The 17,032-nt window shown below is 39.2% G+C and overlaps 1 protein-coding gene across 3 annotated transcripts in view; it reads left to right on the top strand.

Moving 5' to 3' along the window:
• Nucleotides 1-1,166: 1,166 nt before the first annotated feature.
• Nucleotides 1,167-17,032, top strand: part of LOC149255088 (DNA photolyase) — a 217,915-nt gene continuing 202,049 nt past the window's right edge. For 2 of the 3 annotated variants that reach the window (XM_089457168.1, XM_089457167.1), the window contains exons 1-4: nt 1,168-1,324; nt 1,540-1,689; nt 1,824-1,935; nt 2,083-2,398. In XM_089457168.1, the coding sequence (XP_089313294.1) occupies nt 1,205-1,324; nt 1,540-1,689; nt 1,824-1,935; nt 2,083-2,398 (698 nt within the window). In that variant the 5' untranslated portion in view covers nt 1,168-1,204. Of the gene's footprint in view, nt 1,325-1,539; nt 1,690-1,823; nt 1,936-2,082; nt 2,399-17,032 lie in introns of all 3 variants that reach the window. The other variant, XM_089457169.1, reaches the window with a different exon arrangement.

The raw sequence follows: 17,032 nt of genomic DNA, 5'->3' as shown, positions 1-17,032 counted from the left end.
TTAAGGAATTACAAATGTATTCTAATCCATGGCAAATGAATTGGCGGTTTATGGACACTGCACTATATATATATATATATATATATATATATATATATATATACTGTAGAGAATAATTTTTTTCTGCTTTTACCAGTTTGGATTTCCATTGTAAAATCTCTGTGTTAATGTGTGTGTTTTCCATTAAATCTTTTCTGTTTTATTAAGAATTTGTTTGCAAAAATTAATTGCACAGTGTTACAACCTACATTTCTTACTTTTGGGAACCTAGTTGCTATTAGAGAAGCCCTCCTTTGTGTTGGAATACCCAACTAAAGTTAAGGAAGTGGTTGTTGAGTTGACAATGATAACTTTTTTGAGTTACACTTGAGCTTGGGACCTAGTGAAGGCTTTGCACCAAGGGGGTGTAAGTTTGAGAGGTAATTGGTGGTAACAAGGTGAAAACCCCTTTGCCTTTCTCTAATCAACTATTCATGATGTACTTTTGTGATTTTGTAACATGATCAGATGATTAGGGAGAACTGTTTGGGGCACCACCATATTGACAGGTTGTCTTTCTTTTTTCTTTTCTCCCAAAAGAGATACCACGCAACATTAACGGACATGCTTAACCCTATTTCATTTGGGAAATATCACATAATTTAGATGAGAATTGGCAACAAAGATTTCAGCCATTATTGGAATGTTCAGGGAAGATGTAGCCTTAAGATTGGAACCAAGGCAGATAGGCTGGCTCTCCTAGCTTATATAAAGATGGGTGGTTCATCTGATAACCGCTTGGCTCAATAATGTATGATTCTTGATGAGTTCTTTATTGTTCAACAATGAAATATAAGATACATTCCCACCTTCCCCAACAAAACAAAAACTCGGTTTTCTTAAAAAAATAAAAATAAAAAGTATATATGGACTTCAATGCCTTGACATGACACCACATTTATACGAAAGTTACTCTTGCATTTTATTAACACGTTTGTTGGATCATCCCTTGACACAATTTTTTTCTGCATGAAGAGACACGGCCCATCATAAATTTGAATCACAAAATCATCTTATTAAAATTATGAGATTTATTCTTAAAGTGAGTATAGACTGAATTAAGCTCCTCTTCTCTCGAGTCTCAACTAGATGTCGTGTCTATGGTCTCTGTTCTGCCCAAACTCAAGTTTGTTTGATTCTATATCCTTCAGGTTTGTCTAGCCAAATGCTCGAAATGCTTATTGATGCTGTTAAGAACTTGAAACATGCACTTAAAGACCGTGGCTCTGACTTAATTATCAGATTTGGGAGAACTGAAGATATATTTCCAACACTAGTGAAAGAGGTATCATTGGTTGCTTGTATATATTTCGCAATTTTCTTAAGTCAAGGTATGGAACTTTCTAAAATTTAATTCAATAGATAGTATTTTAGATGAACTCTTGTATTCTCTAATGACTACAATCTGCAAGGGAAGATATATTGTTATGCGATTATTGTAGGTTTAGGTCAAGTGTGTACTGCTAGAGTGAAATTTTAAGTGGCTTTCCATTGGCTTAGGTTAATGCTACTCATATCATCACTGAAGAGGAGGGAGAGTACGATTGGCTCAAGTTGGTTCATTCAGTCTCGGAATCTCTTTCAACTATTTATGTTTTGGAAGAAAACCCAAGGATTGTCTTTTGGCAAGCACATTTATTTGAATTTGAGGTCTGTTCTTGAATCTCTATTGCATTTTTCCTCTTGATTAAAAATAATATTTTTTCAAATTTCAAATATGCATTTACTGTATGTTTTATGGAGTATGTACATGCTATGCATTCTCTTATATAAGCATATTCTAGAGTGTGGAGGAAATACCAGATTCATATAGAGAATATCGAAAGACACGGCGTTCTTCAGTTTTGCCTCTTTCATGCCCTACTTTACCTGTCTTTCACTTGGATGTGGACAGAGGTAACGTGGCAAGTCTTATACTTTGAGTTTGCTTTAATAGTTATTATTCTGTCTTCTAAAGAGGATCCATTTGCAGTAACTGAAACCCACTTTTTTTCTTCTTACATGCTTCTTACTCAAGTTCATAATGCGATTTTAATGGTGCAGGATTGTTGCCAGACATAAAAAGCTTAAGGGAAAATATGAAAGGAACTTTACCTTCATATTTTCAAGACAATTGGGGTTCAATAAAGTCTGCATCAGCTAGCAGCATCTTGGAAGGAGCACACCTCAATGATGCAAGTGTAAAAACTAAGACAGATCAAATCTTTAGAGAACAACTTGAACAAGAGGAACATCCTATTTCGCTTATTCAGGAGGATGTGAACAAAATGGCCATTGGGGGTGGAACGGCAACCGCTCTTGATGCATTAGCTGGGTACTTTAGGTATTCAGAGGCGACAGGGAGAGGTGATTGGCAAGAGTAAGTATTGATTCCCTTTTGAATGAAGATAAAATGAATAGACTCTGGTAAAATTCAAATCACATAACTGGGCACTCTTGATTTGATTAGATGCATCTGCACTTTTAAGAAACATAGTGGCCCTAGGACAAGGCACAAGGAAATTTAGAATGTTCAGAATTTTCCCACCCATCAAACATAATGCTCTCAATGTCGTGCTCACCACCGCTAATTTCAAGCACATTGGGCAATTTTCATGTTTTATATTAAGCAACAAAGATGGCTTCATTTTTCTAAGTCCTTAGAAAATAAAAATATGGCTGACTTCTTTTAAAGAGGGTGTTGATTTTTCAAGTGCAATAATGACAAGCACAATTTTCTGCTATAGATAATTACTTCCAATGATATTATTCTTACTTTAGCACATTCCAGATCTTTAAACAATTATACTTCAAAAAATTTCAACCATAAATGCAGTAGGGCAATAGAGATCACAATAAGATAAATGTAACGACCCATCTAAACTAATCCACTATATAAAGTTTTAAACTTTATAATAAAACAGATATGATGAACTTTAAAATAAATATGATGAAGCTTTATAAATATAAATTTTAATCTTTATATTAAAACAGATATGATGAACTTTAAAATAAATATGATTAAGTTTTATAAATATAAATTTTTGAACTTTATAAAATATATAAATTAAACTTTATAAAACTAAACTATATAATAAAAATAAAATCAAAAGAAGCACCCTTATATAAAAGGGGACGCATAAACCAGCAGGATATTTATAACAAAGCGCATATGACAGCAGGGAAAATATCTGAGAGCCACAAATGCATGGAAGGCATGTCGGGAGGAGGGAAGGCGGTGGCTGCAGGTAGGAGGGCGGCCACCGCCAGGCCCGCAGATAAACACCGGAGGTCTGAACCGAGAAAGGGGGCTGTAACAACGGAGTTAGAAACCAGGAGGAGGAAATTCAACAGTGAGAGAGGTCTGCCATTGGAAGAGCTTTAATCCGTCTAAGGTTCTGGGCACGGGGGACAGTGAGCTTCTGTGAGAAGCTTACTGGATTGAGCAGCTAGTCTTTGCTCAGTCAGGCTAGGTGGAATTGGTCTCCCTGGGTAATTGGAGCAAAACAACAGCAACATCATCAACTTCACGGGATTAGATAGCAGTTCAGGTAAGTACAAATCAATTTTTTTTTACGGTTCCTGTTTTCAAGTTTTTGATTACTACACATGGTATCAGAGGTAGTTGTTCAAACTCTTTTCGACCTTACAGGCCCACAATTCGCTGTTCTTTGGTATATGGTGAATGAAATGGATTTCTTTAATTGCCCTTGCCTGCGTTCTTTCCTTTCCCTGTCAGCTGTATCACCTGTAGCTGTAATAAAGCAAGCGAAATAATTATGTTCCTGTGCTTTGGATTCTAGCCTTAGGGCATCATTCCGACACTGCAGCAGCTCGCGTCCTTGAATTTCATCAATTTGTGCGTCTGTCGAGATTTTCCCTCATTTCTGAGATTCGGCCGTTTTCTTGTTCTAGAATCATTGGTTGCCGCGGCAATAGAGCATTGCTGTGAATATATAATGACATTATTTCTCATGGCAAGTAGGGCGGAGTACCATTCCGGAAAAAAAAAGAAAAAAAAAAGAGGCTTCGTTTTCTTAAAAACAACCACCCTTTAGTGCCATTCATATGAAGTTCAGCTAGTGATGCATGATTCAATTTCCTCACGCAAACTCAGCAAATATTTGGGTTTTAGTTGAAAATATCCGAGAGAATTGAAAATACACCGTTGTTTCCTGCCGCGTCCGTGACGATAAATTAAAGCTAGCCACTATTGCATTTAGAAGTTCGTGGTTCGGACAAAGAATTTCAGAGTGGAGCTTCAGTGAACGGAAATTTAAGAACAATCATCCCGTGTTTGACCGGAGCCTCCTTTGTGTTCCTTCAATGTCTGGCTGGGTGGCTCGCAAGGTCAAGCGGGATTTCAAAGTTCGGAAGAAGTCAAAAACGGTGAGCAGCAACCTGTAGGAAATTTAATTGCGGGATGATATTCCTTGCGGTGGTGCTGTGTGCCATAAACTTGTGCAGAGCTCGCCGCGCCGTCCTACGACTGTTTCTCATGCTTTTCGAAACCTTGCTTCAAATTTTCTCATTTTTAATTTCAAATAAGGAAATGCGATTGTTTGATTTATGCTTTATTTATTAGTTTTCATATGAGCACAGGTCTCTGTTAATTCCGAACCACTGTCACCTAGGATCCCATTGCCCCACTCTTTTCAGATGATCGTAAGTCACCTGAAGGGGGGGGGGGTTTCCCTAATTAATACTCATGTACTCTGGGCTATAAAGCATTGGTGTAGAAGGGATTGGTTTCTCTGTTTGTATATGAATGTGTTCCAGGACAACATTTAATTTTAAACGATTGCCTGGAAGTGCTTAACATTATATAGCTACGGTGTTCTCGAGTTTCCTTCTCATGGACAATCAGATTCAATTTTATGAAAGTTTAACTCTCGGGTGAAGCTAATGAATTTGTTACCAACCTTTAGATTATTGTATAAAGCATACGAATGGAGCTATTATCACATGGAATAACAACAGGGAAACAGAGCCACTGAGCTTTAGTATTAACGTATTTTCAAAATATACCGATAGCATTCAAACAGGAAAGCATGAAGGCACACTAATAAACCTGAATCGGAAATGAGGTATATTTTCCTTGAACTGTAACAAAAGTTCCAATCGTACAACCATTGTTGAGGTCTTTCCACTTCCTGGACCTGCCAGTATCAGTAAAGATTTTGAAATATCACTTGTAGCTGCCTCTCGTTGTGTCTCATTCAAAGACTGCAGATATGCCGGCAGGCTATCAGATGCAGATATTGATGAGGCACCTGAACTGCATGAATAAACTACTAAATCGTTCGACTGATTTGATGAAAGGGGTTGATTTGTTGCTTCAGCAAACACAGGATTACCAGAAGGCATCCAGCCCTGGTTTCCTCCCAGTACGATCAAAGCCTGACTGATACCTGTTCTTGATTTAACAGAAGTTTTTTTTTACAAAGGGCATCAATCTCTTCAATTAAAGCATCATCAAAACCTTCAAAAGGGTTTTCTGGTAGAGGAATAATCTTCTTCAATGTAGCAGCTTCCAAACATTTTTTTCAGAAGAAAACAAAGCCATTGCTTATAGAACCTTGCATCCAAGTCTGGACGAAGCCTACATCTTCTCTATACTCATATATTGTAGTTGTTATCTGTTTTGCCAGATCAACTTTAAATGCAGTCAACTGTCCAAGACAAGCATTAGCCTAGTCACCATTGCAAGTTGTTATACACCCCTTCCAAAGGGAGGTGAACCCTTCTAAATAGGTTCTTTTTTTTGTTCCTTGACAGTAATCGATTCTAACTTGATAGGTTCCCGGATATGTTGTTGATCATTCATAGCCTCCTAGGATTGCCAGTTGCCAGGAATAGCTAAATTTCTCAGGTAATATCTATGCAAGTTTTCTGCCAAATATTGTGAAATCTGACCTTTATTGATAAGATAACATGTAGTACTTATCTATATGGATACGTTTAAGCTACAGGTATCTAAAGGTAACAGTACTCGGTAAATAGTTGCTATATCCTTAGTTATAATACGGTGCTTAATAGTTATGATCAAATCCCATATATGTAATCACTAGTGTTAGCAACAGGATATGGAGCTAAGTATTCACAGTAATCAATCATTACGCTTATAACACAAGTAAGAGTGTATCAATGGAGATACTAGTATAGTCATCACCTTTCTACGTATGAGTAACTGCATATTACTGATTCACTGTTGAACTAGTGTGACGGTATTTACATAAGTAAGTTAAGCAGCTTTCTATACAATGAGCATGGTTACAGTGTTACTACAGGTCAGCTTAGCTCACTACAACCTTAACAAGAAGAGTCATCATCATTTTAAAGCACAGTACTTGTACAGACTATCTGAGAGTAGCCCGTTGTTAGACCAGTTATTCCTTGCCTATGAGTGTGGTTCTCCGGTGTGTAGCACAAAATTTTTCCATGAATCCTATTGCAGTCAAATTTGCACTTACATCAACCATTAAAGTGTTATGTGCAATTCACAAAAACTACTTTTCAAAAGCATCAGTTAGAGAACAAAATTATACTAATTATATCCTTTGACGGAGTCATTCTTAAAACAAAACTGGTTCTAAAAATTCATAATCACATTTTATCCTAATTATTTCCTCCGTTTAAAACCAATCTACTATTTATGATATATTGTTGAACTGTATCTCTTCTAGATTTTCATCATGACATATCTATGGTAAAACTTTACGGCTAAAGGTCAAACTAATATGGAACCAAAACAACCCTTCCTTTTATAGATTTAATCCATACCCAAGTAATATATACAGAATATCATAGATGTTATTAGGTGAATAAACTTTAGATGTCTTACCTTAGGAGCTAATAACCATACACTTCTGCATTATTCATATTAGGATAGAATACCCTGCATTAGGACAAGGAGGTCATGAGACCACCCTCCTTGACCTCAGTATCAGTAAGACCCGCCTAGCGGGTAAAAATAGCAAAACTATACCCGTTTATGAATGTGAAGTTGCAAAAGAAAATTGTGTGTTAAATTCGGTTGTCCACCTCAAAATTTTTACGGAATTTTATTATGTGTTCAGGAACCATTACAATGGTAAGGACGTATGAGCGACGACGACGTGATCAGGCAGCATCACAACCATTAATGCCGCCACCACCACCGTCGCCATCATCATCCCCATCACCATCGTCACCGCCAAGACCATCATCAACATCAATCGCCCTAGCGCCAGAGTTGACTGTGATAATGAATTCTTTGGAAGCCTTATTGGAAACATTAAAAGAATCAACTAAGGCCAAAACCAAAGGGGAATTTCAACATGTAGCCACCAGTTCAGCGGAACCAAATAATTTTGAGCCCAGAAGATTGAGAGAAGACATTTCTAGGGAGCTTCAGAAAATTAGACTCCCATAATTCTCAGGAGGTCGAGCAGGTGAACGCGCTGAAGCATGGTTGGAAGGAATGAACCGATGCTTTAGGTTAAGAGAATATTCGTCTTCAGCAAAAACAAAAATTGCCGTGTTTCAACTAAAGGAAAGTGCCTTGATTTGGTGGGGAAATCTGGAAAAGCAGCTGCACCTTACATCGGATAATGTCCCTTGGGAACTATTTGAGGAAAGGTTCCGTGCAAAGTATTTACCTCCATACTTTCAACAACAACAAGCCAGAGCCTTTCATACATTAATTCAAGGAAATAAAATGGTGGAAGAGTACGAGATAAGGTTTATGGAGCTTGTAAAATACATTCACTACTTAGATTTTGATGAACGTCAAGCTGAACGCTTCATATTTGGGTTAAATCCTTGCATCAGAGCCTTGGTAAGCATGTGGAAACCATCATCAATAGCCGAGGCAGTCGAATGTGGTCGTTATGCAGAATAGCACCTTGGAATCAAAAAAGATATGGGGCCAGCAGGGCCTTTACAATCAGGATTTCCAGGGAAGGCTCCCCGGAACTTCTTCGGAGGAGGTAGCTCAAGGCCACCTTATGGTAACAGGTTTACCCCGAATGTGGGGACAAGAGCTCCCATGGCAGTAAACACTATAGCCGCGGAATCATCAAACACCAGACCATGGGCATCGCGAGGGACTGCCGGTAGAGGAAGAAGTGCGAGAGGAATCAACATGAGAGGACGAAGCTCGTTCTCTAGAAATTCACACCTTGATTCAAGAGGATCAACGCAGCTCAATTGTTGGGGATGTGGGGGACCGCATTTTCAGCGTGATTGCCCAGAAGCTTCATCAAATATATTGCATAGGACTGGAAAGGAGCCGATATCAACCAATCGAGGTAATCATAGAATTCATGCAGTAGTCAACCATGACCAAGCAGCCCATCAATCCACTGTAGTGGAATCTTCAGGTATTATCAACGGTATAAAACTCAAAATTTTATTTGATACAGGTGCCACAGATAGTTTCATTTCGTCATATGCATTAAACAAATGTGGGTTGGCAGCTCATAGACAAAATGATTTCCACCAAGTGGAAATGGCCTCAGGAGAACTCCAAACCGTGGGCTTAGTGGATCAATGCAAAATTGACCTAGGGGTCTGTTCGACTAAACTGAAAGTTTATGTCACAGCCTTAGGAACGTATGATCTTATCATAGGTATGGATTGGCTAGAAGCTCACCAAGCTTGGGTGGACTGTTATGGGAAAAGGATTCTGGGCATAAATGATGAGGGAGAAGTAATCCAAATTCAAGGAATCAAGAGGGAAGTTTCTTTACGCTACATTTTAGCAATGCAGGTGAAGCGTTGTTTAAGAAAAGGTTGTCAGGCTTATGCAATTCAAGAAGTAAGCCAAGAAAAAGGGCCATCCTTAGAACAATATCGGTGTTAGCTAAATTCCCGGATGTATTTCCAAAGGAACTACCTGGATTACCCCCGGTAAGAGAATTGGATCTCACTATTGAATTAAAACCAGGTACCCAACCAATCTCTAAAACGCCTTATAGAATGACAGCTCCAGAACTTCAGGAATTGCAAATCCAATTGAAGGAACTACTCGATATAGGGCATATTCGGCCCAGTACATCACCTTGGGGCGCTCCTGTAATTTTTGTGAAGAAGAAAGATGGATCCTTAAGATTATGCATAGATTATCGAGACTTGAATCGAGCTACAGTAAAGAATCAATACCCTATGCCTCGAATCGATGATCTTTTCGATCAAATGAAAGGAGCTGCTGTCTTTTCAAAAATTGATCTTCGATCAGGATATCACCAGCTAAGGATTTCCGAAAATGATATTTCTAAGACTGCATTCCGAACACGTTTTGGACATTATGAATTTACTGTGGTGCCATTTGGGTTAACAAATGCGCCAGCCGTATTCATGAATCTTATGAACAGTGTTTTCCGTGAATACCTTGATCAATTTGTGCAAGTCTTTTTAGATGATATTCTCATCTATTCCAAGAATGAGAAAGAGCATGAAGATCATTTGCAGATAGTATTGTCTTGCCTTAGAGAACGTCAGTTGTATGGAAAACTATCCAAGTGTTCATTCTTTCAGGAAAGGATTCATTATTTGGGTCACATCATATCAGATGAAGGGATTTCCGTAGATCCTGAGAAGGTAAAAGCGATCATGGATTGGCCAATACCGAAAAATGCACATGAGATACGAAGCTTTATGGGTTTAGCCGGTTATTACCGAAGATTTGTGGAGGGATCTCCAAAATCGCAAAGCCAATTACAACCCTTCAGCGTAAAGGTGTTAAGTATGAATGGACTGAAGAATGTAATAAAGCATTCTCTGAACTCAAAAGACTACTCACCAGTGCACCAATCCTAAGAGTCCCTGATATGGGCAAAGACTTTACGGTATGTACTGATGCATCCAAGCAAGGGCTGGGTGCAGTGTTGATGCAGGATAGGGGAGTGATAGCATATACTTCCAGAATGTTAAATCTCATGAAGAACTCTATGCTACTCACGATTTAGAATTAGCCACTGTAGTGCTAGCTTTAAAGATTTGGAGACACTATCTAGTGGGACGAAGTTTTACACTTAAAAGCGACCATCAAAGTCTACAATATTTGTTCACCCAAAGAGACTTAAATTCCAGGGAAAGGTGATGGAGTGAATTCCTAAGTGAATATGACTTCGGAATATCATACATTAAGGGAAAAGAAAACGTAGTAGCAGATGCTTTAAGCAGGAGACCTGGGATATTCTCTCTCATACCCATTAAAGTAGACTTAAGACAGCGAATACTGGATCATCTTATAAGAGACAGCTGGTATTTAAAGGTGAGAGCAAGTCTTGAGGGTATTAGGGCAAAATAATCTAAATTTGAGGGTTATGAATTAGAAAACGATGGGATCTTACGATTCCATGGAAGGATATATATTCCTGATGATAAAAATCTTCGAGATACCATCCTTGGGGAAGCCCACAAAGCAGTATATTGTGCTCATCCTGGAGTAGGGAAAATCTATGCGGATACCAAGAAACTCTTCTTTTGGGCAGGCATGAAGCGTGATATCACTCAATTTGTTGCAAAATGTTTGGAATGTCAGCAAGTAAAGGTAGATCATTGTCACCCAGCGGGCCTCTTACAACCCCACGACATTCCTATGTCTAAATGGGAGACCATTTCTATGGATTTTATCACTGGACTACCTCTTACTTCTCAAAGACACAATGCCATTCTGGTAGTGGTGGATAAATTAACAAAAAGCGCCCATTTCGTTCCGGTAAGAGATACTTACGATGTTGCTAACGTAGCTCGAGTATTCATAAATGAAATTATCAGATTTCATGGAGTACCTAAGAAGATTATATCCGATAGAGATTCGCGATTCACTTCCAGATTCTGGACTTGCATGCAAACAGCCTTAAGTACTCAGCTAAATTTCAGCACTGCTTACCATCCTGAGACTGATGGGCAAACTGAAAGAGTAAATCAAGTACTTGAAGACATGTTGCGAATGTATGTGATGGATCAACAATCACACTGGGAAAAGTATTTACCCTTAGTCAAATTCGCATACAACAACAGTTACCATAGTTCGATTGGGATGCCTCCATTTGAAGCTTTATATGGCAGACCGTGCAGAACACCATTAAGTTGGGACAGGTTAGAAGATCGAGTGATAATAGGACCAGAATTAATCCATGAAATGGAAGCGCAGGTAAGACAAATTAGGCAACGATTAAAGGAAGCCCATGATAGACAAAAGAGTTATGCTGATGCTCACCGAATTGATAGGAGGTATGAAGTAGGGGATCAGGTTTTCATCTGCATCAAACCAAATAAAAGTACTATTCGATTCGGAAAAGGGACAAAGCTGTCACCCCGATTTATTGGGCCGTTTAAAGTCGTGGAAAGAATTGGACCTGTTGCCTATCATCTTGCCCTGCCACCTCACCTGCATAGAATTCATAATGTATTTCATGTTTCTGTATTAAGGCATTATATAGCTGATCTATCTCATAACCTTCAATGGAAGGAATTGCAGGTATCGGACGAGGGAGTCATAACGGTCGAACCGTTACGTATACTGGAACGTAGAGTTCGACAGCTGAGGAATCGCCTGGTGGACCAAGTTAAGGTCCAATGGGACAAGTATAGTCTTGGATCAGCAACTTGGGAAAATACAGAGGACATATGTCAGAGATACCCTAATTTATGTCCATTTTGAAGAACTTTACACTATGTTTAGTATATATTTACTTCACTACAATCACAGACTCAGAAACATTTTGAATGATTATGGATAAACATGAAATTTTGTGGCATAATATGTGTTTAATTCCTGCTGGTACATGGATACCAAAACAATATATGTGGTTAATTTTACTAAATTATAGTTGTCGAAGTAAAGTTAAGACAATTGAATAATTTTTCTTCTGATAGAAATTAAGATATTATAGATCTGATTTACTTATTTATGTCAATATGATCAATGGGATAGAAATCAAGAAGTGAATACATTCTAGATGAAAGTCAAAAGACATGCATGGAATATGGCAAAATATTTTGTACTGTAGTATCATAGATGAATTCATAAGGGAATAATATGTGAGTTATTTTGAATATGCTGATGCACATTTTATGGATGCATGGATAAGTGTATGATTGCAGGTAATAGACAGTTACCGAGATGACCACGTGATGACAGAACCTCAGAACAATTAAAGCTCCAAGTGATTCTATGATAGGGTATTAACCCTAAATTCTACTGGGAGGGGTGGAGGTGTTGCCCACCGTTTATCCTTCGAACCTTGGAGTCATGGGAGGACTATACGGATGACACTCCCCTAGACGTGTGATGATGACTGTCGGATGCCTACTGGGAATCAGGTCAGTATAGCCGACGCTGTCACCTTAGAGTTTATGAATGGTCAGGTCAGTAAAACTGACGCCATGGCATACTCCGGTAGAGGACGAATAGGATGGGAGCATAAGAGATTAGGAAGGATAGGATGATTTTAGAATAGCTAGGGAACCTGGATAGTAAAAGTCATGTCCATTAAAACCTTAAACCTAAAACTCTAACTTCAGGACGAAGTTTTGAGAAGGGGGAGGGTATGTAACGACCCATCTAAACTAATCCACTATATAAAGTTTTAAACTTTATAATAAAACATATATGATGAACTTTAAAATAAATATGATGAAGCTTTATAAATATAAATTTTAATCTTTATATTAAAACAGATATGATGAACTTTAAAATAAATATGATTAAGTTTTATAAATATAAATTTTAAACTTTATAAAATATATAAATTAAACTTTATAAAACTAAACTATATAATAAAAATAAAATCAAAAGAAGCACCCTTATATAAAAGGGGACACATAAACCAGCAGGATATTTATAACAAAGCGCATATGACAGCAGGGAAAATATTTGAGAGCCGCAAATGCATGGAAGGTGTGTCGGGAGGAGGGAAGGCGGTGGCTGCAGGTAGGAAGGCGGCCACCGCCAGGCCCGCAGATAAAAACCGGAGGTCTGAACCGAGAAAGGGGGCTGTAACAACGGAGTTAGTAACCAGGAGGAGGAAATTCAGCAGTGAGAGAGGTCTGCCATTGGAAGAGCTTTAATCCGTCTGAGGTTCTGGGCATGGGGGATAGTGAGCTTCTGTGAGAAGCTTACTGGATTGAGCAACCAGTCTCTGCTCAGTCAGGCTGGGTGGAATTGGTCTCCCTGGGTAATTGGAGCAAAACAGCAGCAGCATCATCAACTTCACGGGATCAGATAGTAGTTCAGGTAAGTACAAATCAAATTTTTTTTACGGTTCCTGTTTTCAAGTTTTTGATTACTACAATAAACATGCACAAGAGACAAAAAATATTTACCCTGGGAAAACCCAACTTCAAGAAAAACTTAGCAGTCTTTTCTTAGGAGAAATTATTCAATTCAGCAAATGTACAATCTAAATATCCCAGTCAAACTTGGTCAAACTGACCAATCAATTCATCTAAGTCAAACATGGTCAAAAGAGAGAATTTCGGCTTCTGCAGCAGCCAGTCAAATCTAGTCAAATACTCTGAATTTCGGCACTTGCAACTGTCTTGGGAATTTTGGTCAACTGCCTCAGTCAAACTTTGGTCAAATAGAGTAACAAAAGATTTGGTCAACGCAGGTCAAACATCCAAGAGAATCCACAATCAATGCTAGTCAAAGCAAGTCAAATTTCTATGGTCTTTATTCTCTTTCTGCTTCGTACGTGTGGACAAAAAGACAGACAAGTATATGATTCGAATTCATGCTGAAAGGAGGAGGTTGACCGGTCAATATATAGAGGTCAAATAAGGAGGGTTTTGACCAAGGGTCAAACCCATTTGTATGGTGGGGCTGACCTGACTGTCTAGGGCTGACCTAAACCTCAAAAATAATATTTTAATTCCTTTGACTTTGTTGACTTGGATATTGACCTTAGCTACAAAAATTCAACACTTCCTCTTAGCCAGGAAGGTATTCATCTTGACTTCCTTACATGTACATTTGTTGAAACAATTTTCCTTCCCAAGAAAAGATTGAAAGAGCTAGCTATGTTGATGTATCCATCCACTACTTGTGGCAAGCATCTTGCATCGACATCATGCAGAGGAATCTAGTCACCCACTAGACATATCCCCTCTACAAATGGATCTAGTCACCCACAAGACAAATATCCATTGGCTGATCAAGTATCCCTTGACACAAGACTAGTCCTTGTTTCACCAACCCACCAAGTCGTCACTTGGAACCATGTCAGGTACCCCCTGATAAATGGTGAAACGTTGGGCCCATTTACCATTCCCACATGTCGTCACATGCTATTGAATGGTAAAAATACTTTCCCAATGCTATGAGGCACTCACTCAACCCATTAGCCAAGTAACTCTTGGCAACATGGTCAGATAACCCCTGACTAGGGGAGCACTCCAAGCCTTGATGTGTGAAAATTCAATGATCTCGAATCCTATTGCAACAACTAATAGTATTTCTTCTATTTGTTAAATTACTTAAACAAATTATTTACAATTTTCTATGACAAATATCGAAATACATACACTGCAGCCTTCACAAACAAAAAATACTACAGAAGAAAAATAACGCAGAAGAATAGATGCACACGCACATATACACAGTTATTTTTGGACCAATGCCCCAGAAAAACCCAACTTGGGAAAACCAGTGCAATAGCTAAGGGTTTTACTATTATATAGTAGTAAATATGAGTACAAGACTATGGATGCTCAAATCTAGCAATCCATGCAGGAAAATTATTGACAAACATCTAGTGAGAAAAATCTCACTTCCACCAGTGATCCAATGCGGACCTTAGCTCTAGATGAGTTGCCCCTTGCTGCCTCTGCGTCAGCCTATTGGGACCAACGTCTCTCTCACTCTATTGATCAGCTTATGCTCTGGAAACCTGATCTTCTGGCTCTCCGGGCTCCCACTTCGGCTCTTGCATCTGAAACTCGACTTCTCCTCGGCAAATACGGATCTCCCTCTGAAGCTCTGCGTTGTATCTTTGCACTGCGTCAACCTCTTTGTGGAGTACGTTGTCTCTCTACACTGCATTAGCCTCTCTGTGGATTATGCTGTCTCTCTGCTATGCACTCACCAGACTGAGAAAACTTCCTTTTGGCCTTACTATCCCTACCCCTCTCTCACTGCTTTGAAATAACTGAATCATCTCCGAAAACTCATAGCTGCTACTCTGGAGTTCGATTTCCCAACAATATTGAATTCTTTTCTTCTCAAGTGTGTTTTCCAACCCCCATCAAATTTCTTTTTATAATCTCTCGTTCAGGCTTCAACGGCCAAGATTAAAACATAATCGATGGCTAAGATTAACTAGAAATTGATCCATGTCTTCTTATAGAAGATTCTCACCATGACTTAATTAATACCCTTTAATTAGCCAGATTTCTTAAGTTTAGACTTAGGAACCATTAAAAACGAAGTTAATTATTTTTAATTAAGTCATCTCTAAGTGGAATTTCCAGAAATGATTTCTAGGTTTTGAAGAATACATGTATTCTAGCCTCTCCACAAAATTTTGTGGCTAGAACACATCCAATGCTACAAAATTCAACACTGCCTCTTAGCTAGGAATGTGTTCTAGTGCTACAACCAACTGTAGCAACAACCTGTCTTTGCAATACCTCCTGTTATGCTGTTGATGTCTGGCTATTGCTGCCCACCAATTACTGTGCAACTCTGTATCCGTGCTGCTGTTGGCCTTGCTGAACTACAACCAACACTGCATCTGCATTGCAACTCCCTCTCCATCTATTGTTGCTACAACTGCAACAACTGCATCGGAAAAGCATCCAAAATTACTGAAACAATTGTGGTCAGTATGATGCATCTGTCACCCAAGTACTAACTCTACTTTGTGCCAACTGCACTGCTACCAACTCTGCACTGCGCTACCCAGTATTTGACCTGTTATTAGCTACTGCATATGTCACTTTGGCACCTGACTGCAACAACTTCCACTGACCCATCCTGTTACTGCATACTATGGGCTCCCGTAGTAAGTTATTGATTCATGAGGTGGACCTCCTCAAAAATCATGCCCATCCTGTAGCTCTCTGGGGCTACAAAACCAAATCACCCCACCTCTCTCTTGGAGGTATCTTGGTGACCATGGCAAACTCTTCCTCCAATTTGGAGGACACCCTGTCGATCTCTCCAGATGCAGCCTGTTGATCCTGCTTCTCCTCCTTGTCCTTCTTTTTGAGAGGACATTGAATGTTGTAGTCACCAAGCTCACCACATCTGAAGCATTTCACCTTGGAAATGTCCTTCTTCCTCCTGTGCTGCTCTTGTTGCCCCTTTGATGCAAGGGCCACATCTTCCTCTTCCTTTACTTGCTTCGACCCACTACTACTGTTGCTGCCAGTGATGGTGGTCTTCACCAAATCTGGCCTCATCTCTTCCTGCTGCAGATTAGCCCACATATGATCCCAGTCTGACAACGTTTCTCTTCCTAGAAAACTCTAGTCAAAGACTTGCCACTCTTCGGAAACACTGTTAAGGGAAAATTGCACCAACTCTGTAGGCTGAGGCGCTGACCCTACTGCAGACAACTGATCTCGGTTATCTTGAAGTCTAATAAGGAAGGCGCCTATATGCTCCCCTTTCTGCATCCTCCTACATCTCAACTTCTCCTCAAGATACATCTTTCGCTGCTTGGAAGATCCTTCCTACAGCATAGCAAGTGCTTCCCACATCTGTCGCGCAGTATCTTTGCCAACTATGTGAGATACCACGTTGGCAAAGATACTTCGTGTACTTCTTAAGCGGATCTGCATCTGTGGGTACAACTACCACACTATCGATATAACTCTTGAGATCATGTTCATCTAGAAGGCAGGAAATTTTAGCTTTCTAGACACATAGTTGGAGGCTCCCTCCAATCGATCTTGGTCTCTCAACCTTGCTAATGCCATCTCTCTAACAATGTTGAATTCCTCCTCTTCTCCTCTACACAGTTGTTGCCCAGCAATTCACACTCCCTTCTGGAGTGAGAAACTCTGCACACAACTACTA

The sequence above is a fragment of the Pinus tabuliformis genome, chromosome 7, assembly GCF_031772625.1.
Source record: "Pinus tabuliformis cultivar Carrire ecotype Pingquan chromosome 7, CPIR1, whole genome shotgun sequence".
Classification (NCBI taxonomy): domain Eukaryota; kingdom Viridiplantae; phylum Streptophyta; class Pinopsida; order Pinales; family Pinaceae; genus Pinus; species Pinus tabuliformis.
The sequence above is the reverse complement of the archived record's forward strand: the minus strand, read 5'-3'. Positions and strand labels throughout refer to the sequence as shown.